The sequence below is a fragment of the Onychomys torridus genome, chromosome 4 (genome assembly GCF_903995425.1).
Source record: "Onychomys torridus chromosome 4, mOncTor1.1, whole genome shotgun sequence".
NCBI lineage: Eukaryota > Metazoa > Chordata > Mammalia > Rodentia > Cricetidae > Onychomys > Onychomys torridus.
Genome location: NC_050446.1, coordinates 86664046 through 86687959, shown reverse-complemented (window position 1 = coordinate 86687959; position 23914 = coordinate 86664046). Strand labels below are relative to the sequence as shown.

Sequence of the window (23914 nt, the reverse complement as noted above, 5' to 3'; positions counted from 1 at the left end):
TTGATACTCAATAAAGCCTGTTTTGTTGTTGTTGTTGTTGTTTTAATTGAAGAAGTATGGCATGGGCCTGGGGAAATTGCTCAGTTGGTGTATAGTACTTGCCTTGCAAGCACAGGGTCTGAGTGCAATCCTCAGAATCCATATTTTAAAAGCTAGGTGTAATGGCACATGATTATAATCCCAGTGATGAGGAGGTGGAGACAGGTGGATGGAAGCCTGGGGCTCCCTGGCCAGCTGGTAGACTGCTCAAAAGGTGGGGGGGTGGGGGGGGGTGGGGGGGGGGGGGGGGGGGGGGGGAATGGAAGGAGGCAGGCAGATCTAGTTCCAGGCTTGCCTGGTCTACAGAGTTCCAGGACAGCCAGGGCTACACAGAGAAACCCTGTCTCAAAAAAAAAAAAAAAAAAAAAAAGGCGGGGGGGGGGCAGAAAGATGGCTCAGCGGATAAAGGCACTTGCTGACCTGGGTCTGAGATCCAGAACTAATGGAACCCACATAAAGGTGGTGGAGAGAACCAACTCCTGCAAGTTGTCCTTTGACCTCCCCCAACCCAGTTTTGGCATATGTATCCACATATGAACCACATACATACACACACACACACACACACAGAGAGAGAGAGAGAGAGACATTTGTGCACCATACTAAAAAGAAAGAAAGAAAGAAAGAAAGAAAGAAAGAAAGAAAGAAAGAAAGAAAGAAAGAAAAAGAAAAAGAAAAAACACAAACAAAACAAAACAAAAAACCAAACATTGCCAGGAGCAGAAACAGGAGGATCAGCAGTTTGAGGCTAGCCTGGGCTACACATTTTTCTCTCCCTCTTGGTCACTACACAGAAAACCATCTCCAAACACAAACCAACAAAAACACATACTCTGAGAAATTCATTGTCAACACACCGTCCTCCCCCTGTCCCCTGCAAAATGACTAAGTGTAGTGTCACCCAACTTTAATCCCAGGATTTAGGAGGCAGAGGCAGGCAGACATCTGTAAATCTGAGGCTATCATGGTCTACATAATGAGTTCTAGAGCAGCCAAGGCTCTACTGTGGTGATACTTTATTTGTAAAATGTGATTTTATTTGTATATTAATTAAGTTGCCTTGGGGTCAGAGCAAGCCATAGCAGAAGCTGGGCAGTGGTGGTGCACGCCTTTAATCCCAGCACTTGGGAGGCAGAGCTAGGCAGGATCTCTGTGTGTTCAAGGACACAGACAGCATGGTGACACACGCCTTTAATCTCAATACCAACCTGGAGGTCTGTACAGACAGGCAGTGATGAGGAGGTCATGTGGCTGGGTTTACAACCAATGAGAAGGCAGAACAGAAAGTCTATATAAAAGACAGGAAACAGGAAGTAGCTCTCTTGCGGAGAGGAAAGACAGAGCAGCAGTGAAGGGTAAGGTTTTCAGCTCTCAGCTATTGCTCTGACCTCTTGGCTTTTAACTCTGCAATTGGCTCTGTGTTTCTTATTTAACAAGACGGTTACATCTACACTCCCGCAGCAAGAACCTATTTTAAAACAAAGAAACAGGGCTGGAGAGATGCACTGACTTCTCTTCCAGAGGACCTGAGTTCAATTCCCAGCAACCACATGGTGGCTCACAACCACCTGTATTGATATCTGGTGCCCTCTTCTGGCCTTTCAGGGGCACATACAGACAGAACACTGTATACATAATAAATAAATAGATAGATAGATAGATAGATAGATAGATAAATAGATAGATAGATAGATAAATAGATAGATGGATGGGTAGATAGATAGATAAATAAACAAATAAATAAATAAAACAAAGAAACAAACAAAATCTAGACTATGATGCCTTAGAAATGGCATCTGAGGTTTTCCTCTGATCTCTGTATGCACACACATGCATGCACAGCCACACACACTTGTACCTGCAATCCCATGAACATAAGAATAGCCTTTCTGTATTTTCCATATCCCAACATGAATACCTATGCACAAAAGGTGGCCAATTCCAGACCTTTCCAGTGGTCAGTCTGCAAGGGGTTCTACCCTTCGTCTTTTCCTTGTGAGCTAACAGGCAGCTGAGTTAGTTTTCCTGCCTCATTCCCTGCAATGGCGTAGGACCACTGAGTGGCATTGTGTAGAGAAGCCTATATCCATAGACACCCATAGAGTAAAGAACTCCATGCAAAGGCCAATATATGCCTCTTAGTGGAATTAGAAGTGGGGTGGTGAAGGAGGGTTTGAGCTGGGCCTGACAAGCTGGACAGGATTCTGACAGGTCTGCTGTTCGAGACAGAGAACAGGAAGTGTGCAGTAAGTGTAAGGATCACTGTCTACCCTATTGGAGTAGGGTGAACACAGCTTTGGAGAGTGGCAGGCATGAAGACTGAAACCTACAGAGGAACCCAGAATGTTGTAAGCACCTGGGTTTATCAAGAGACGGTGGTTGGAGACACTTGAGGATTCCACAGAAACTGCTAAGCAGGGCAGTGATAATTACTTCATTCTTCTGGGGTCTGACCCATCACCAGGGTGCAGAATGGCCCAGGAAGGGCAAGGAGGCCTGGTGGCAAGAACCATAGTTATGAAGATGTGGATCGATCGGAGATTTAGGGAACTGGAGCATTGATTGCCTTCAATGTTGTGTTCATCCACTTGCAGTGACGCTAAGAGACAGGGTTTGAAGAGACCTGCCCGCAGCAACAGATCATCTATTTCATAAGCAATATCCACTGCTCTGTTTCAAGCACCTCTGGAAAGTTCCAGCCAGTTGGCAAAGTCAATCCCCATCTTCCTGTGCAGGCCGTGGAAGGAAGTAGCCGCAGTGTCAGATAAGGCAGCTCCTGGTTTACTGGACTCAATTGTCTCAAACACCACACTGCCGACACCCTGCTTTGCGCTAGTAATAACAGTCTTGTTTGTTTCCAGTGGACACAAGAGGGAAGTATTAAAGGGTTCAGAGATTCCATTGTCAGGACAACTTGTTTCTGATGCATCTGCAAACTCTCTTACAGCCGGGAAACGGTACATTTTAGAGAAGACGTTTCAACCTATCGAATTCTAAGTATGTGATTCTCTTACAGAACTGTACTGACAGGTACCCAAGGATGTTCACAGCAACATTTGTGTGTGTGTGTGTGTGTGTGTGTGTGTGTGTGTGTGTGTGTGTGTAATAGTGAAAGATGGGAACGGTCTCAATGTCCATCAGTTGGAGATTAAGTCCAAATGCACCAGTGTCACATAGGCTTTGCATTCTTGGAAAACAATCAGCTAGATCTGCATGACAGACATAGAAGACAGATTAAATAAAAAGAGTAATTTAATTGAGTTTAGTGTAAATCAAATATTCCACCCATGAATGTGTGTGCGTGCATGTGTGTGGCGTGTGTTTATGTTTTTCGAGACAGGGTTTTTCTGTGTAGCTTTGGTGCCTGTCCTAGAACTCGCTGGCATTGAACTCACAGAGATCCACCTGCCTTTGCCTCCCGAGTGCTGGGATTAAAGGCGTGTGTCACCACTGCCCTGCTTAATGTGTGTGTGTGTGTGTGTGTGTGTGTGTGTGTGTGTGTGTGTGTGTTTATATTCATTTATTTAGTTGTGTATGTAGGTCAGTTTTCTTTTTCCATCATGTGGGTCCCAGAGATCAAGCTCAGGTTGTTAGGCTTGGTGGCAAGTGACTTTATCCACTGAGTCATCTCTCCTGCTCCCTGGATATAGGTTTTACAGAATGACTAACTTTTGAAGCATTAAAAATTACTGAATTCTGCTCCCCCTTGTATTAGTTGCTTGGGCTGACCTAGTAAAGCATGAGTGGGTTAGATGTCAGAAACTTACATTCTCACTGTTCTGGAAGCTGGGAAGTCCAAGATCAATGTGTGAGCTAGTTCAGTCCAAAGATTTATCGGTCTCTTCATGGTCTGCAGATGGCTGCTTTCTCACTGAATTCTCACATGGTAGGAGGGGGGAAGAGAGCTATTTTTGGTCTCTTCTCTCTTCTTACAGGGTTACCAATGCTTTCATGAGGGCTCCACCTTTATGACTTCATCCAAACCTAAATGCTTCTCAAAGCCCTATCTCAAAAAAATAATCACACTAGGGATTAAAATTTCAACATAAGAGATCTGTGAGAGACCCAGACATTAATTAGTCCATCACAGTCCTCCAAAAGTCTAAGGTTGTAAATAATGCTTTATATTTGAACTGACTGCTGTTTTAAAAATTTGCACAAAGGAAAATTTTTTTCTAAAGGACCTGGATTGGTCATTCAGATTTTGAGACAGTTTAGCCCACTTTGGAGAGGCTTAAATTACTCACTAGAATGAATGGATGGATCCCGAGTAACCAAACTTGGAGAGACCTGTTAGGCCATCATGTTGTATCATTATGACTCATGCTACGGCTGTCATTCTTATCCTTTAATGGGTTCTGTGGGAATGGAAACCCTCCCAGCTTCCTAAGCAGTGCTGGAGGAAAGCATGCCATAATGGGGACTTGTTAAAACGTGGATTGCACAACACTCTTGAAATGAAGAAAAGGTAATTGCCAAGAAGAATGGTATGACTATATCAACATCACTTCAGAACACCACACTACCAGTTCCTTTCACCCTGGCAGGAGCATCTTAGGACATTGCAGTCAGCAAACAGAAAAGGAAAATCCTGAAAATTAGAATCCATATGGTTATTAGATGGCCACCCAACAATAATTAGTAAGGCATGGCCCCCCTCCCCCCAACATGATTTGAAAACACAGACAAAACGGAGGGTGAAAGTTTCCTTGTAAGACCCTGTTACTAACACAGAAAAACAAAAAGCATGTCATGAAAAGTGGTCTTTGAGAGTTGATGATAGCAGAGCAAAAGGATTTGCAAAGGCAACCCATTTTATTGACACAGCAAAGAGGTTCAGGGCTATTAGAGCATGCTGGGCTAACTGGTTGCACAAGAAAGGAAGTCAAATAGAAGTAATATAGAGACACTGTCAGATGCTGTGACAGAAAGCTCAGGACACGTTTATAAAGATTTCTCTCTCTCTAGGGCTATCCATTCTTGCAAATCTGTCTGAATAAAAAGTTTCCTCATTCAGATTTTAATCCAAATGAGACTAGTTGGAGAATGGCATGCAACAGATTTTCTGACATCTAGGAGGAGGCAAAGAATGAAATACAGAAACAAAAAAAAGAGGCTTGAGGGGTTGAGCTAGGGAGTAGAGCAGCCACCTGGTGTGTTTGATCCCCAACCCTGCAAGATAAATCAAACTGATGTAAATGTGCAGGTGCCGCTTATTATAATAGTCAAAAATAACTCACGACCTACCGAACTGAGGTCTATCTGTTTTCTATAATTAAAATAACGTTTGCTCAAAAATATGAAGTAAAGGAAATTGAATGCTTATCTTACGGTTTCAGTATTCTAAATTTTCTGATGAGTTTTCCAGTTCACTTCTGGTCCAGTCAGAGGTACACAAAGAGCCTCTGGAAGACTGATTATTTTTTCTTGAATTCATTTGTAAAAACTAAAACATTTTTATTTTACGGTGAAAAAATGTTTTTGTTCAGTGATTTTTTTCTTTTTTTAAGCCCTTCTGTACAAGACTATCAAAAGACCCACAAGAAGCACTGATGCCCAGGGCTCACCCAGAGTGAGTGAATCAGAATCTTGGGAAGGCCCAGGCACTGGTAACTTTTTAAGGCCTCAAAGGGACTTTATCGTTTTCTTCAGTGTGTCATACTTTATGAATTCATGTTTCTTTTCCTCAGCATCACTGATGAGTTGGTTTTGAAACAGGTCATGGATTAGGAGAGCAGCTGGCACGGTGACTGCCCTTTAGAACGGCTCTGCCTACAGCGAGCAGGCTCCCCTGTATTCCAATTTGTGTTGCTGTGTATACCCATACAGCGACACAGAAAATGCTTCCAGCTGCTAAAACAACATTGTTGTATTTGTCTTCCTTGTCACTGCTTTTCGAATGCTTTGAACTTGAAAAGTGCGGAGTGTATTTTAGCCAGGGGAAACACTGTGAGGCCCAAGATGGACCTGAGGTGACTGCAGCTGCCGCTTTGGTGCAAGCTCACCTTAGCCACCCTTGGATAGAGCCCCGAAAAACAAAATTAGTATTTTTCAGTGCTCCCCAGATGATTCTCGTGTGCCTCCAGAGCAGACAGCCATTAGACTTCCAGGTTTAGAATTGCTATAGTTAATGCCAAAAGAACTTTCAGCACAATTCAGAGACCCAGGAAATTGTGGGAAACCAACAAAATGATCTGGGATCTTATTTCTTTGAGTGTCTATCAGTTGAGCCCTCTCCCCACTATGAGTGTATACCGATGGAAAGTATAGTAGGCAAAATGGTTTTGTTTTTGATTATTTATTTTATTGGTGTTTTGCTTGCATGTATGTCTGTGTGAGGGTGTCAGATCCCCTGGAACTGGAATTACAGTTGTGAGCTGCCGTGTGGGTGTTGGTAATCAAACCCAGGTCCTCTGGAAGAGCAATCAGTACTCTTAACCAATGAACCATCTCTCCAGCCCAGTTTTTGTTTTTGAAAGTGTCTGTATAGTCCAGGCTTGCCCAGAACTCCTCTGGCCTCTTCCAGAGTCCTGGGATTAAAGCCAGGTTCCACAGCCAGCACAAAATATTATTTGTTGACAGCAAGTATATATAACCCATTCTAGAACTAGAAGACACTCATCTAAGTTTATTTTATAGATGAAGAAATTAAAATGAAGAGGGTCCCTAACTGAACAACAGGTAGTTCATGCCCATTCTAGTTTAGAATCCAGGTTTCCTGGGCTTATGGACAAACATTCTAGAGCAAGGGAGATGTCTCAGAGGTTAAAGAACCCCCCCCCCCCCCACTGCTCTTATAGAGGACCTGGGTTTGATTCCCAGCGCTCATGTCTGGGAGCTAACAACCACTTGTAAGTCCAGCTCCAGGAGATTGGACACATTCTGGCCTTCTCAGACTCCTGTACTTATTTGCACATATACCCACAGAGACATACATGAACATGCGTAATTTTTAAATTCCTAACCAAACCAAACCAAACCCTCACACATTTTCTTTCAAACCACATTCAAAACCTCATTTCCCACGCACACACACAATTTTTAATGATATTCTGATAATCTTTTAAAAAGAATAAGCAGATCTAGCCAGGTGGTGGTGTTGCACATCTTTAATCCCAGCACTTGGGAGGCAGAGCCAGGCGGATCTCTGTGAGTTCCAGGCCAGCCTGCTCTACAGAGCAAGATTCAGGACAGGCAACAAAACTACACAGAGAAACCCTGTCTCGAAACAAAACAAAACAAAAAACAACCCCCCCCAATCCAAACAAACAAACAAAAACAATGACAAGGAAAAGAACAAGTGAAGCTTATGGAGATGCCCTTCATTTTTTTCTTGAAGCATTCTAACATGCATAGAGTAGTCATCCCTACAATATTCTGTGGAATAGATTCTGTTGGTTGCTAAAATGAGTTGAGAGAGAGGAAGAAAGAAAGAAAGAAAAGAAGGAAGGAAGGAAGGAGAGAGAGAGAGAGAAAGAGAGAAAGAAAGAAGACCCTACATCTTGGCGCATGTCTTTAATCTTGGGGGAGAGAGGCAGGCTAATCTCTGTGAATCTGAGACCAGCCAGGAATACATAGTGAGACCCTGTCTCAAAAAAATTTTTGATAAGGAAAGAAAACTAAGAGTAATTCTTTAGTAGCCATTTTTATTTTGACAGTTAAATTTTTACTGGGGGAATGGATCTGTAGATTGGGTGTAGGGCCCTTACGGTAGTTTATTCATTGGCACTGTCTCCAGAATCATGTGGCTTCCTCACCTCTGGAAGCTCTGGTGGGCTGGAGAAGGGCTTGGAAGGCATCATCTGCTGGAAAGACCAGGCACACTGTGGCTGGGGCCGGTGGCTGTGCTGTCTGGCCTAGAGTTATTTCATCATTGAGGAACTGATCATTTTTGAACAGCCGCTGCTCATCTGGTGGCTGCTTGAAGATGCCCTGGATGATGTGTTTCAGCTCGAACACCCGTGCTCAATTCCTTGGCATTCATGAAGACCTTGGTCTTGTGGTGCTGGGTGGTGAGAAACACATCCATTTCTGTGGCGGCTTTGTGGTTCAATGAGCCAGTGCTCTTACCCTTTGCTTTGTAACCATTTTTCAATGGTTTATTGCACTATATTAACAGTACTGAAAATACCATAGATGTGAGCATAATATAATACACATTTATTTCCCAAATCTGATCTTGGAACCCTTCTTCATCTCATTCCAATGGCTTTATCTTTTCTGAGACATGTTTTAGCAAATTACACAATGAAGATTCCTGTGGTGGCCAGGCGTTGGTGGCACACACCTTTAATCCCAGCACTTGGGAGGCAGAGGCAGGCAGAGCTTTGTGAATTCGAGGCCAGCCTGGTCTCCAAAGAGAGTTCCAGGAAAGGCACAAAGCTACACAGAGAAACCCTGTCTCAAAAAAAAAACCAAAAACCAAAAAAAAAAAAAAAAGATTCCTGCGGTAAAGGAATAAATTTCCTGGCTTACTTACTCCTTGTGGAGAGAGTAACTGTGATTTATAGTTTAAACTTCCTGATAGCAAGAAAGGGAATGTATTAAATAGGACTATCTGATTTCATTGACCAACTTAATATTTTTTAAAAATGCTCATTCAAAATTAGCACGAGTACCCTGAAAATTAGGCAACATTACCTGAGAACTATTACTTAACACAATATTAATACTGATGATGGACAGCCTATTTTATATTTTGTTTTACATTAGTATAATTATAGCCTATTTCTACCCTGGCATATTTACTCACTATTTAGTTTAGTCACTGTTCAATGCTGTTGTACTTATTATCAATAGTTTGCTTTTCATGGCTTCAGTTATCTGCAAGATATTACCCTTGTTTCAACTATGTTCCACAAATGTTAAACGGAAAAGTTCTAGATACATGTTTTAAGTTGCACTGTTTTGAATAGCATGATAAAATCTCATGCCCTACTGTCCTACCCTGGATGTGATTCATCACTTTCTCTTCTACAGACACAGAACTGCCAAACTGGACAATAGAGAGGAGGTGGGAATCTTCAATGTGTGGCGATCACCGAACTCTTAGGTAGCCAAGGAGGCTTTTTCAGCCTTATCCTCAACCACACTGTCACTACACTCCCTCGAAACTCCAACCATAACAAATAACTTGGGAATAATATAAGTAAAAGTAAATAAAATAAATAACAAACTACCGTTTTTGAACTTAGAAGTGGGCACTTAGAATAGTTCTTCTAAAATGTACATACTCTTTGATCTAGCAGCTCCACTCCTAGCGATAACTTAGGGATTAGAAGTACCAAATGATTTTCACACTAACACTGAATAATAAAAGGGCGAGAAGGCGGAAACAATTTGCAATAATAGGCCAAATTACAATGCAGAGAAGCAATTGAATATAAACTTCATTTTCCAGGAATAATAATGAATACTTAATGATAAAAAAAAAATTAAGCGTAGGTTACAGGTCCTATTTAATCTCAAAATAGATCTTCAAAGTAGGCGATCATTCCTTTTTTTTTTTTTTTTTTTTGCATGAGGCAGGTGGAACTATGAATTTAACACAGTCGAAGCGACACAATTAGTAAGTAATGAAAAGACTTAAAAGGAGACCAGTTAAATCCTGAGCCCACGTAGCTTTCCGCCCCTAGTGTCTACGCCGATGGCTTAGTTTACGAATTAAGAGGAAAAACAAACAAAAAAACCCTAAATATATAGCTCCTGCAACACGTGGACACGTAGTAGCCAGAGGCTGAGTAACTCGCTCAGGATCACCAGTCCCGAGCAACCCTGGGATTAAAACAGGATTTCAATTTCGTACTCTCCTTGTCTTCAATTCCTGTCATTTCGGACTTCACTCCGGCTCGGTGATGCGCACTCAGGAGACCCGAGCGCGAGTTTCCGGGGGGCGCGTGACGTACATATTATGCACCGGAAGTGCGCTGTGGCGAAAGGGAGCAAGTCGGAGTACCTGCGATCACCACCTCGGGTTTCTTCGAGAGGAACGCAGCGGCGGGCAGGTTAAGGGAGCTTTAGCCAGCCGCTGCTGTCATGACGTCCCAGGGCGGCTTGGTGGCCAACCGAGGCCGGCGGTTCAAGTGGGCCATTGAGCTGAGCGGGCCGGGAGGAGGCAGCAGGTGAGTCGTTTGCGTGAAGCGTGGTGTCCGAGCCTAGCGAACCTGGGCCACAAGTTTCCGACACGGGTGGGTGGCACACACACTTCTCCTGAGGAGGTTTTGTGCTGTGGAAGTTGTTTTTCCCTAGGGATCTTTTAATCTTTCCAATAGGCTGGAACCTGACGAACGCACGAGAGGGTCTAATTTAGGTAGCTACACCCGAGGCTCTTTATTCTTGTGATTTGTAGAACTGGAAACGCGGGCTTGAAAAGTAGCAGTCTTAGTTTCTTGATTTGGTTTGGTTCTTTAGAGGCCGAAGTGACCGGGGCAGTGGACAGGGAGACTCACTCTATCCAGTCGGTTACTTGGACAAGCAAGTGCCTGATACCAGTGTGCAAGAGACAGACCGGATCCTGGTGGAGAAGGTATTAGATGTTACTGTAGCATTTGGGCCAGCCCTGTCTTACCTTACTATCCCGAGTAGTGGTAAAGATAGCCATTGCCTGAGTGTTTGGGAGCTAAACTGCTTTAGATTCGTATTACAGTATCTTACATATAAGAGCCAAAAGTGGTTAATTGAAAAAATAGTTTATGAAATGGGTTGAAAAATGGCATCAGTGGCAATACCTTCCCCTTGAAGCCATATTTTCCTGCTCTAGTTCTCTGACATACATTCAGTCTGTTAGGATATTGTATTACTTGAGAAAAACATAATTTAGCTTTATGTGCATTGGTGTGAAGGTGTCAGATCCCCTGGAACTGGAGTTACAGACAGTTGTGAGCTGCCGTGTGGGTGCTGGGAATTGAAGCCTGGTCCTCTTAGTCGCTGAGCCCTCTCTCCAGCCCTTCGTTACTTTTACCTTTAAAAACAAAATCCCAATCCTGCTATCATTTCTTACTGCCTTCACCTGTTACATCATCCCAGCCCTAGCCACCATCCTGCACCTAGATTTTTGCAGTAGACTAAATCATTTATCATCTGTCCCTCCATTCTTCTACTGATAATAAAACATGGTTTCTCAACCTCAGCACTGTTATCTTACTGGGAACTAAGTACTTTTTTGTTGTGGGGAATTAATTGTACTGGGTACTGTAAGATAATCAGTACTCCTGATCTTTACACATTAGGCACCATTATTTATTTCCACAATTGTGTGAACTAAAGATGTTTCCAGCATTACCAAATGTTTTCCAGAAGGCAAATTGTCCTTGCTTAGGAATCTCTAATCTAAAAGGGTACAATTTGATGAGCTTTAACAGTGCATACTCCCAATGAGACCACCATTTTGAAAGAGAAGCTATATTCGCATCTCACTCTTCTCAAATTCCCAATATCCCTTTCTAATAGAGTTCTAACTGGTCTTGCTCCTTCTACATTGTTTCCCCTGTAGTTTCCAAGCACAGCCATCAAAATGTTCCCTTTAAAACATGCCAGATAGGGCTGGAGAGGTGGCTCAGAGGTTAAGAGCTCACAAGGCACCCTCTTCGGGTTAGTAGGCATACATGCAGCAGAACAATGTATACATACATGCATAATAAGTTAAAAAAAATGTCAGATCATCCCTACTCAAAATCAGCCTGTAATTCCATGTTCATTCAGCACAAAAGCTAAGCCAGAACCTTTTAGTACTATACACAACTCTGCATGCACCAGTGTCACTCCTGGTAGCGTCTTTAGCCTTGCCGCCTACCGTTCTTGCATTTATGCACTCTAGTCATAAAGGCTACCGGACAAGTTCCTGTTCTCTGCTGTTTGTATTTGTTCTCTATTTTTAGAATGCTTTTCCTCTGGATTCCTTTATAAATTGCTTGCTCTTCTCCTTTAGGGTCTCTCTACTGTTACATAGTTAAGTCTTTCCCTGTGGCACTCTGTATCCTTTCTTTGTATTTTTTCTGTGACATTTATGTATGTTATAAATATATCTCATGGTAATTATTTTGTTATTTAGCATCTGTCTTATCATTCTTGTAAAGCTGTATTAGCAGGAATTTTACAGTAGAAGTGTGTCCCAAGTGTTTAGAGTGGTGCTTGATATTTTCTTTCCTTTTTATATTTTTCTCACAGCCTTAGTATTGCTGGACACATGATTTTTATTTCAAGGAATGCATACATTCAGTTTTTACAATATGAAAATGACAGAGCCATTAATTTTTTGATAAGTATTATCTCATTATTACATTATAGTAAGTTATTAAATGACATTTTTAAAAGGCACATCATAATATACTTTTATAATAATTCTGTGTTCTATGTATGTTCTATAGGAAATTATTTACAAATAAGGCTTTTTAAAAAAAAATTTATTATGTACACAGAAGAGGGTGCCAGATCTCATTACAGATGGTTGTGGGTGCTAGGAATTGAACTCAGGACCTCTGGAAGAATAGTTGGTGTTCTTAACTTCTGAGCCATCTCTCCAGGCCCTAAATAAGGCTTTTTTAAATGTGAATAAACAAAATTGTTATTGTTATATTTATATAGATAGACTTACTCTGCTAATACTATTAGGATTAAATTTATTTTTTTTTAGATTTATTTTATGCTTATTGGTGTTTTGCCTGTATATGTATGCCTGGTATAGAGAAGTCAGAAGAATTAGATCCTTTACTGCAGTTATGGATGGTTGTGAGCCACCATGTGGGTGCTAGGAACCAAACATCGGTTCTACTGCAGAAACAAGTACTTTTTTTAAAATGTTTTTTAAGACTGGGTTTCTCTGTGTAGTTTTGGTGTCCTGGATCTCGATCTGTAGATAAGGCTGGCCTTGAACTCAGATCCACCTGTCTCTGCCTCCCTATTGCTGGGACTATAGGTGTGTGCCACTGCTGGCCGAGCAACAAGTACTTTTAAACACTGAACCATCTCTCCAGTGGCTTTGTCAGGATTTTTGCATTTAGATTAGTTCATAAGTAAGATTTATTTATTCTCTCTCTCTCTCTCTCTCTCTCTCTCTCTCACTCTCTCACTCTCTCTCTCTCTCTCACACACACACACACAAACACACTTCTCATAATGGTCTTTTAAGGTTTGGGTATTTATGTGATTTGAGTTTAGAATTTTTAGTTTTGTTTCCTTCCAGAAGAGTTTAAGACTTAGTTTTATTTTAAGCTTTAAATGGTTAGAATTTGTCAAGGGAAGCCATCTCGGCTTAATTATAGGGTCAGCTTTATTAACTGCCATGGAACTATATTTGTTCCTTTTTTAATGCCATTTGTGTAAGTCATGTTTCTAGGAGTTTATCCATTTCCTAAAATTTCAAATAGTGAAAGTAGTTTATAATGTGGCCAGTATAATATGTGCAGGATCTATAGCACTGTCCCCTTTTCCTTCTGGACATGAAAGAGTTGTCTTCTCTCCTTTCTAAGTCATCAGATTTACCAGAATTGAATATATAATCTTTGCAAAAAGACAAGTTTAGCTTTGATGATTTTATTTACTAATGAATTTTTCTTGTTTTCTTAAAATTCTTTAGTTTGTTCTTTGTCTAACTTTCATGAACTAGATGCTGAGTCTTCGCACACATTCTTAATTATGAATTTCTAGTTGGGTGTGGTGGTGCATATCTACAGTCCTATCAGTTGGGAGGATACAAGAAAAATCTCAAGTTGGAGGTCAACCCAGACATAGCAAGATGCGGTCTCTAGGAATGAAAAGATTATATATAAACTTCTCAAAACTTGTTGGCCAGTGGTGGTATACACCTTTAATCCCAGCACTTGAGAGGCAGGCAGATTTCTGAATTCAAGGCTAGCCTGGTCTACAGAGGGAGTTCCAAGACAGCCAGGGCTACACAGAGAAACCATTCTGAAAAACAAAATAAAAAGATCCTCTGGAAAGTTTGTATAAGGGAAAAGCATAGAGAAGTAGAGGGATTTGTAGCACCCTGAATTGGTGGTAAGCTCAGTCAAGCAGAGAATTGAAACTTGTGTTCATCTGACTTAAGCATCAGTTATACATGTGAGACTGGAGGGTAGTGATCCGAGGTTTCAACTGTGTGTTTGTTTTAGCGCTGCTGGGACATCGCCCTGGGTCCCCTCAAACAGATTCCTATGAACCTCTTCATCATGTACATGGCAGGCAATACCATCTCCATCTTCCCTACTATGATGGTGTGTATGATGGCCTGGCGACCCATTCAAGCACTTATGGCCATTTCAGCCAGTAAGTATTCATAAAAATAGCACCTTCCCTGGGTGCTAAAGATTGAAGGCAAACTCTTTTGTATATTTTTGGCTAGAGGGTGTGCAGGGTGGTGGTGGTAATAGTGGTGGCATGAAAAGAAAATGGTGTGTAGTTTTCTATTTATGTGGAGTGATACTATTTACAATCTTCTTTTAGGTTTGTATGTATAAATTCGTGCTTGCTTTCATTCCTATTGGGAGAAAAAATGTTTTGACAATGTCTGTTATCCCAACAGCTTTCAAGATGCTAGAGAGTTCAAGTCAGAAGTTTCTTCAAGGTTTGGTCTATCTCATTGGGAACCTGATGGGTTTGGCATTGGCTGTTTACAAGTGCCAATCCATGGGACTGTTGCCTACACATGCATCAGATTGGCTAGCCTTTATTGAGCCCCCTGAGGTAAGGTTAATGTTAAATTTCAGGCAAATGGGATGTATGGTGAATAGCTCGTTCATTTGATGGGTAGGGAGTTAGAGTTGGGATTGAGAGTTCATTTTTTTTTTTTTAAAGCTTTATTTTTTACATGCCTCTGTCTGTGTTGTGGAGGTTAGAGAACAACTTGCAGGAGTTGTTTTTTTCCTATTTTATGGGTTTTTGGAATTGAATTCAGTTAGTGCCTTTACCCTCTGAGGCCTCTAGCTGGCCCAAGAGTTCATATCTTAAGTAATAAAAAAGCATTAAAAGTTACAATGTCATGTATGGCAGAGCTTGTGATTAGGTAACTGAGTAAGTTATATTCACCTCTATGCTGTTTCTTTCTTTAGAGAATGGAGTTCAGTGGTGGAGGACTACTTTTGTGACCCTGAGAAAGCAGCACCTGGTGTCTGTGTATACAGGCCTTGTTTGCACTCTAAGCTCACAGCTCCTAAGTATGCTCACTTCAAATATCACGCATGTTGAGAAGAACCAGAAGGTCTGCAGTGTTTTTTGTGATGAGAGACAGATTCTACAAGGGCAATGTGCAGCATGTTACAGCAGAAAAGAAACTAGCACAACTTCTGACTGAAAATAATGTAGAAAACTTTATTCATGTTCCCAGCACAGAGCAAAACAAAACCAGACTCTATGTAAACAAAAGAATAGCAGCTGCTGAGTAGCAGCATCTTTCAATAAATTAAACAGTTGAGAACAATGCTTTAAAAGTTTCTCAAGTTCCCCTTAAATCTGTTAATATTTCACTTCTATATCACATAAGCAGAGACAAAAGTTCTATATCAGATTTTTTTTTTTTTGCAAGATGTGAGAAACTAATGCTGGATTCAAATTATACATGATGAAAAGAAAAATAAACCAGAAAAAAGAGCATGTAAATATACTTACAGTGTAACTTATTTTAATATCCACAATAAGTTTTTTTTTTTTTTTAACATTTAGGGGGAATAAGGATTGGTGGGATCCTTGGGGCCATAAGAATGGGAGGCAACAGAAGATGAAGAGCAGTGACTTTTCCTCTGCCATGAGGAAGCTGGCACCTGTCAAACAGGCCTGCAGTTCAAACTCCAGCTTTTAAGACAGCTATGAAAGGCTGAGGGCCAGTTGGGGGAGAGTGAATGTTACAGCCTGCCCTGCTAAACTCATAGGTAAGACACAAAAAGCTGGGTCTTTTAAGAAGGCAGGAGAAGATCTTTCTCTTCCCTCTAGAAATATTTGGCCCCTTCCCCTAAGGTGCATTTTCTCTCAAGTTTTCAGTATTGCTTTATTTGCAGTGATTAAAAGAGATAAAGACACTTTGCAGACAGACAACATAAGCAACACACAGACATGAAATGCTCTAGACAGAGGAGTATAAATCTGGCCTAATAACCATTTTTCCATGTAACAGTGATTTTTATGTTTTAGGGACTGAAGTAATAGCTATATTAATAGCTACTAATTCTCTTACCCTTTAAAAGATTCTTATATAGCTCTAACCACAAACAGCCTTTCTTAAAGTTAACTTTATTCTTTGCCCATATTTGTTTGATATGGGAAAAAGTGGTATTATAGTCAGGGGTAGAAGTGTTAGGCAGTTCCTGGGCAGGCTTGCTTTTACAGATTGGGTGTTTAACACTTTGGAGTCTAGGGGACTAAACTCAACTATGCAATGGAGTGTTGGAAAGGGAACTGTAAACAGTTTCTTCTACCTGATGCAGGGAGGAGCAGGAAAAGATTCTGGGTCCTCTCTGCTACCTTGAGTGGGCCTGGGGGATGAAGAACAAATCCTATGACTCAGCTTCTTAAACCATGTTTGAGGGTTTTCTTCTGTCTCTGGGGTTGAATTCCAGGTGTTCCATGTCCTACAGGGTATGTAGCACAGCATAATTTACCATAAATAAATGGGAATTTAAAAGCAGCCATGTATGTAAGCAAGAAGACAGTTTCTTAACTATCGTGTAAAGAACATGAAGGTTTCACATACTTGGAATTACTGCTCAGCCACAAAGACTTCCTATGCTGGTAAGCTAGGTTTTCATGACCAATAAATTAGAACAAGAAGCTGACCTTACACAGGTATTTCCTTGGCACATTTAGAGCTTTTTGAAAATGACACTTGACAGCAGATCATTGGCTCAGGGGAGCACTTGGCTCAGAGCCAGGATTCTGGAGTCAGAAGAATAACATTGAAGGGGAAAGCTCAGCTCTGGGCATGGAGGCGAGTGCCTCAGTCTTCACTATGGCTTTGGCAAAGAGGCCACAGATTGATTTCTTGTGAAAGAAAAGCTGCTAATGTCAGGCCAATGCAAACCTGTCTGCCACTTTAGACAGATGATTTTGGCACCGTTGTTGTGAAGGGTATGGCTCTCACATGCCCAGTTCCACTACTTAACCCCTCTAAAGCCGGGGCCCTCGGAGGTGGCAGCACACTGTCCTAGTGTCTTTTTTACAGCTTTGTTGTTGCTGTTTAAATCAGTGCCTGCTAAGGATAGAAGAGGAGACCCTCCTGGTGAAGCTGCATAACAACCTGCAGTTCTCAGATAATACCTTGTGTGCTTTGTGCTGCAGAGCTAACCATAGGCTCTGTTTCTGCACATTTCAATAGTCCTCTCTGGAATCCCGTTAGCCCAGCCATTTGAGAACCTGAAAAACATTTTACCTTTCAAAAAACATTTTCCATGGTAACACTGTCTACATTACAACCACAGAATAGGTTTTTAAAGAAAGACCGTTGAAATACAGTGGCATAGTACAGACAATAAAACTTAGTATCTGGGGGATCAGACTTTTGAATAAGTAGAGGCTGCAGCTATGTTTCAGGTTTTGTACATGAGTATACTATCTCCACAGTGGTAACATTTGGCCACTCATTTTTTACTAAGGTGAGGCTGACTGGCTGTTACCTCTCTGGTGTCATCACTGAACTGTGTTTCTGAGACTCATCTTGAATGTTGGATATTAACTTGTTTTTCATTTTTAGTTAAATTTCTAGCACACATTTTACTAACTCACTACCTTCAGCAGTGACAAGGGTTCCCTTTGGCTTAGCTTGTTAATTTTGACTTGCCTTCTCCTGCCATAGAAATAGCTTTTAGGACTTGACCATTCTGATGTTAAGGGAATATTTACTTCTGCTGGGATAGCAGATCATGTTGCAGCCAAGAGCATAGTTGGGGCTCATCTCCACAAGAATCGAGTGGGTGTGGTAGGAAAGAGCTGTCATATCTGTGGACGATGAGTCTTTTAGGGAAGGTAAGACCAAGCAGAATCTTCCACAAGCTGATTATGAGTAAATGGTGATTACTTCACTGCCACCACCCCGGACAAGGAGGACTCGCTCTAATCCCTCGGTGAGTACTTCTAGGAATTCCATGTCTTCATAAGTTGTCAAGGAAACAGGCAGATGAATAATACACTTTATAACCTGGCATCAGTAATCTAAGTTTGATCACAGGACTGCAAACTCAGCACACTTTTCTTAATAATTATATACTCAGAATAGGAAAACCCTGACCTTTAGATTCAATATCCATCTATACATCCACCCACCCACCCATTCATTTCAGCAGTGCTATGCATTAAAACTAGGGCCTTGTGCATGCTAGGCAAACACCCTATGTGCAACTGTTTCACCTGCTCTGATTTTAATTTTTTGAAATTCTGAAACAAGGTCTCACTAAATTGCCCAGGCTGGTCTTGATTCTTTCTGGCACCCAGACAGACCTTCACTTTTCCTAAGTAGATAAGATTCCAGGCTTGCACCACCAAATCTGGAATTGGATTCAGTTTTAAAGTTATGAATTAATCCTTGAATCTAGACTCTTTGCATATTTAATATAAGATATTCTCATTTGTTCCCTCCCTCCTTACCTCTAAGTCCTTGGGAACTGAACCAAAAGTCTCATGTATGTTAGGCAAATATTCTACCATGGAGTGATAGCCCCAGCCCTTATTTGTTATTTTCTAAATGTGATTTAAAACTGGGTAAACAGTGAGATGGCTCAGCTATTGAAAGAATTTGTATAAGCCTGACAATCTGAGTTCAATTCTTTGGAATGAGTCAGGAGAACACACACATAAATACAAACAAATACGTGAGAGAGACTCTCACTGTGTAACACTAGCTGGCCTGAAATGCAGTACATAGACTTAAACTGGCCTTGAACTCATCATGATCTGCCTGCCTCTGCCTCCTGAATGCTAGGATAAAGGGTGCATCACATTGCCTGGCATAAATAAAAAGTTTTAAGTGACTGGAGAGATGTCTCAGTGGTTAAGAGCACTTGATGCTCTTGCAGAGGACCCAGGTATGAGTTCCTAGCATGCATGTAGTGGCTCATGACCATCAGGTCCAGGAAATCCAACACTCTTTTCAGACTTCCATGAGCACCAACCAAACCTGCACAAGCACACACGCAGGCGACAGTATGGAGGCCATAGAGGTTTTCTAGTGAGATTGGAGCTTGCTTTACATAGCAGGACTGCATTCAGGGATACCTGGACCATGTGCACTAGGTGTTGGGGATGGTCTACACTTGGCTGTTCGTGGGGGGGGGGTGGTCTTTTGCCTTACCCCTTGGCATTCCTTTAAAAAGCCCTTCAGCAGAGACAGAAGGGACTAGTGGATTAGGATCCAGGCCCTCCCGAGCTATCCTATGTTTTCTTATAGTTTTGGTTGTGAGCCTAGCCTTTAACGGCTGAGCCATCTCTCCAGTCCTATTTTTTCTAACTGTCTCTCTGTCTATACTTCTACCTACAAATTTCTCGCTTCTTCCTCAAGAGTACCCTGGGGGAGAAAAAAAGGAAGCAGATCTCCCTCACAACAGACACATGAAAAAGAGGGCTTCAACTGTGTGTGTGTGTGGGGGGGGGTAGTTAAAGACACTTGCTGTGCAAGCCTGATGACCTGTGTTTGATTGACTCTCAAAGGTTGCTCTCTGACCTTTACATGCTGTGGTGTATGTGTATTTATGTGCCCGTGTACATGTGTATGTGTACACAATTAAAAATGAAAACTAGCACTGACAATGTTACTCTTTTGACAAAAACGCCAAAAAATAAAAGGGCTAAAAACATACCTCAAAAGATCTCTAGAGAGAGCCCACAGAATTTCTAAGTGAAGCTGCATGAGTCAGATTTTCATGCCATTTTTTTTTTTTTTTCATTAATAAGCCATCCCCCTTTTCCTCAATGGTGCTTCTAAGAATGGGTCACAGTCTGTGTCACTGCAGGGCTAGAGGGTTCCCATAAACAACCCTGGTGAAGAAGAATCCTTATGCCTTTTTCTCACTTCTGTTATGAAGTCCCATCTCAAGTGCTTCTCCCCTAACTCCATCAAAAGATGGCTTTGCAGAGGATCCTGAAAGGAGAATGGATGTGGGTTCTGTTCTAGGTTTATCACTGAAAATTAGGATTCATGGTATACATGGGATTCAGAGAGAACATAGTAACTCCCTTCCCCAGCTTCCTGAGAGGAAATCACTTAGTCTTACAACTTTGGAAGCATCCCTTCCAATGGCATTAAGCTCTTCCTCAGGGAAAGTGGAGAATAGACTGACCTTAACCATTGACTGTCTAATAACAGGCTAAGAAGATTTTTTTTTTTTCCTATTGGCAGCTTCACTCTTGGAAAGGATACAGTTTTCATCACCTTCAGGGTTTCGGGGTGGTCCTGGCATATTCAACAAAACCAGTTTTGCTTCGTGGGACTTGTTAACTATGACTTCATTGAGCTTCACTGCTGTATGCATCCGTCTCACATTGGACTGGTCCCTGAGTGGGGAAGGAATAAGATAGTTAAGGCAAAGAGAAAACCAGTTATAAGTACTCTTTATTTTGACACCTTGAGCCTTTTCACTTGACTATGGACAATGTGATAATTTCTTTGCTGTATTAACATCTCTAGTTTTCTTATTCTTTAAAAAATTCTTTTAAAGATTTCAGTGTGTGTGTGTGTGTGTGTGTGTGTGTGTGTGTGTGTGTGTGTGTGTAGGAAGGCAGCTTTTTGGGAGTGGTTTTCCTTCCACCAACTTTTGGGACCTAAGACTTGGCAACAAGCTATTATTTCACTGGCCTGGTTTTCTCATTGTTTGTTTATTTTATAATAATAGACAAATAATACAGAAACAGTGTGGAGGATGGTTAGTTTGTATACAATGTTTAATTGGGAATTAATCTTCACAGGCAAACAATAAATAGCTTAAATCAGCTATTTAGCCTAAATCAGCTTGATGAAAACAAACATCCCACCCTATGTGACTGTGTTCAGGTACAGTCACATCTGTACCACTGTCTAGGATACTGTATTATAGGATAGACTTGTGAGTGGAAACACTTACGGACGCATATTAAGTAGGTCCTGGAATCCTTCCATTGACTTGACCTTTTGCCCCCGGGATGCCAAGTATTTATCCTTGGTCCAAGTCATGTGTACCTTCTCCTGGTACGTTTCTGTCTCTTCATCCTCATCAGAACCGATGCTAGTTAAGCGTAGCATTGAATTTCGATCTTTCACCAGCTGTGCCTGGGGAAGGTCAAACAGTTACTCTCCCTGTTCTTTTTCTCATGCTTTAACTGACTGGAAAGGACAGCAAGGTCTCACCTCTCTGTCTCGTTCTGTCTTGGAGAGCCGCATGTGCCGCAGCATCTGGGACCTCTGCTCCATCATCAGGGTGCGCTCATATGTATAGGCAGAGATGTCACTGTCATGCTGTCATGGACAGCACACAAAGTAGGCATACAGAACAAAGACATGTTAACCACAGTGTTATTTTTACACACTGACCAATTCAGAAAAACTGTCACCATATCAACCTTTCACTCCTATTCTGTTCAGTCTTTAGATATAAGGACACATGGTTTGGGGGATGTAGATTAAATATAGAGTCACTAAGTATTTTCTATAATTTAATCATATTTGTTTCCTTGAAACAAAACACCGTAGTTTGTATTTTCCATATAAAACTAGTGTGATTTATTTTTATTTTATGTGGATTGGCACTTTGCCTGCATGTATGTCTGTGTGATTTTGGAGTTATAGACAGTTGTTAGCTGCCATGTGGGTGCTGGAAATTGAACCCGAGTCCTCTGGAAGAGCAGTTGGTGCTCTTAACCACTGAGCCATCTCTCCAGCCCACTAGTGTGATTTTTAACATGAATTAAATAAACATATTATATGCATATGCATATATATGTATACATATATATGAGCTATATAATAAATAACAAAGCAAATAAAAAGCAACGCCAGGGGCAGGAAGATGATTCAGTGGATAAAGGCATTTGCTGCCAAGTCTGATGCCCCAAATTTGGAGTCTCTCCAGAGACTCACATGATAGAAGGAAAGAACTGACTCCTGTAAGTTGTCCTCTGACTTATACACACACACATGCACACATGCAATGTAATAAAAATTTAGATATTTTTCAATCTCAAACATTTACGCATCCTACTTACTTAGGTCAATAAATTAAGGTTTTGTTAGGCTTGGGGGGTTAAAGCACACATTTATAACTGAGTAATATCCCAGACTAGATTCTAAGAAGAGAGCTGGGGTTGAGGGAATGGTGTTCTCTTCTATTTCAAACTCCACTTCCTCACCATCTCCACCACTTCCACTTCTGCCTCAATGCGCAGATGGTACAGGAAGGTGGCCAGGTCCTTCTTCATCTGGATACTGTTGTCTTCGAGCTGGGCCACTGTGAAGATCCTTATGCTGCATTTTCGCCATACCTGATGGAATACCATGTGTACATGGGAAATTAGGTGCAAGAAGGGGAACAGTGATTTCCTAAAAAGGAGCATTTGTGCCTAGCATGACCTTGGTATAGTGTCAAGTATTTTGTTCCTTGCCTCTTGCTTGATTCATTTTTGTAGTAGTGTAAAAGACTGACTAAGCAAGCCTGTATTTAAGACCTCCTCCCTCCTTCAATAAACAGCATTCATTCGACATTCAAAAAAAAAAAAAAGATTGACTAAGCAACACATTAGATACAATCTAAGTTAACACATTAGCTCAGGATGGCCTTGAACTCTGATCTTCCTACCTTGGCCTCCTGAGTGGTGGGACTTACCAGCATGTTTCACCACTCCTGGCTCTAATCTCTTAATTCTGCTACAAGAAAAAAACTTGCTCATGTAGTATTGTGAAATTGGTCTTTGTCCCTGACTCCTGGCATGTAACCTATAAAATCCTTGGAAAGACAGAGGGACTGGGGATCGAGCTGACCACCAACGGTGAATGGTTTAAGTCAGAGCATGGGTAGAACAAACAGTGCTTGTAGTCACCATCCTCAGGATGTAGGAAGACAGTGTGTAAGACTGACTCTCAATCTGGGGGACAGAATGCCACCTCCAGACGATGAAGTCAGAACTGATTTAGAGGACACCAAGTTGCTGCCTATGGGGGAAGGTAAAACACATCTACATAACCTCATCAGCATACACTGGGTGCTTATTCAGACAGCATAACAATGATACCATACAAACTTATCAGAGAATGAGCATATATTGGTATGATATGCACAACATACACATACTTACCCCTGAGACTGATACATTCCCATTTTTTTTCCCTCTGAACACTCATACGGAATTTTAGTAAACTTGCTGGATTTCACTTAAGGTGGACTGGTATAACATACAAAAAACAAAAAAAAAAAAAACCAAAACATCCTAAACCCACTCCACTTCTCATAAGGCTGAAGCTTGGAAGTGGGATTATGGGACAGCCAAGGATAAGCCCCAGCTCTTCAGATTTTAAGTCCCACTATACAGTTAAAATAATAATAGTACATCTAGTGAGCCAGGACAGCATGAGAGTGGTCCAGTATACCTTGTGCTGTTTCAGGAGGAAGGGTAAGAGCATGAGCATGCCCCCATCATGCACAATCCACCATACATCAATGTTGCCCTCAGAAAATTGCTCCACATTGCTGGGAAAGAAGGAGACGTTTTTAGCCACCAGCAGGGCTAGATGGGCGGCAGTTGTCACTCGAACTGTGCCTATATGGAGAGGAGAGAGAATTGGGATCCACAAACAACAACTGCTGGATTTCCCTTGCTTCCCACCATTCCAGGAAAGAAAGGTAACGCTCAATGGCATTTCTTTGAGCAGTATGTCCTACTGACATAATACATCACACTTTACTAAGGGACAGAGGTCACTGGGGGAAGTCCCGAG

At 41.5% G+C, this 23914-nt stretch overlaps 2 protein-coding genes and 1 pseudogene across 6 annotated transcripts in view; 1 reads left to right on the top strand and 2 right to left on the bottom strand.

The window, feature by feature from the left end:
* Positions 1-7668: 7668 nt before the first annotated feature.
* Positions 7669-8340, bottom strand: LOC118581161 (annotated as a pseudogene).
* Positions 8341-9940: 1600 nt separating this feature from the next.
* Positions 9941-15451, top strand: Emc4 (ER membrane protein complex subunit 4). 3 transcript variants are annotated; one of them, XM_036183126.1, is made up of 5 exons: positions 9941-10160; positions 10450-10564; positions 14148-14301; positions 14558-14718; positions 15084-15451. In XM_036183126.1, the coding sequence occupies exons 1-5, from the start codon at positions 10075-10077 to the stop codon at positions 15117-15119; spliced, it is 552 nt and encodes a 183-aa protein (XP_036039019.1). In that variant the 5' UTR covers positions 9941-10074; the 3' UTR covers positions 15120-15451. The 3 variants fall into 3 exon arrangements, with proteins under 3 accessions (XP_036039019.1, XP_036039021.1, XP_036039020.1); XM_036183128.1 differs by lacking the exon at positions 14558-14718; XM_036183127.1 differs by lacking the exon at positions 10450-10564 and having other exon boundaries at positions 10097-10160.
* Slc12a6 (solute carrier family 12 member 6) overlaps positions 15316-23914 on the bottom strand; it is a 91965-nt gene continuing 83366 nt past the window's right edge. For all 3 annotated transcript variants that reach the window (XM_036183123.1, XM_036183124.1, XM_036183125.1), the window contains 6 exons: positions 23567-23736; positions 22333-22464; positions 21335-21442; positions 21072-21256; positions 20372-20505; positions 15316-18108 (listed from right to left, as the gene is read on the bottom strand). In XM_036183123.1, coding sequence (XP_036039016.1) covers positions 18017-18108; positions 20372-20505; positions 21072-21256; positions 21335-21442; positions 22333-22464; positions 23567-23736 — 821 coding nt within the window. In that variant the 3' untranslated portion in view covers positions 15316-18016. The remainder of the gene's footprint in view (positions 18109-20371; positions 20506-21071; positions 21257-21334; positions 21443-22332; positions 22465-23566; positions 23737-23914) is intronic.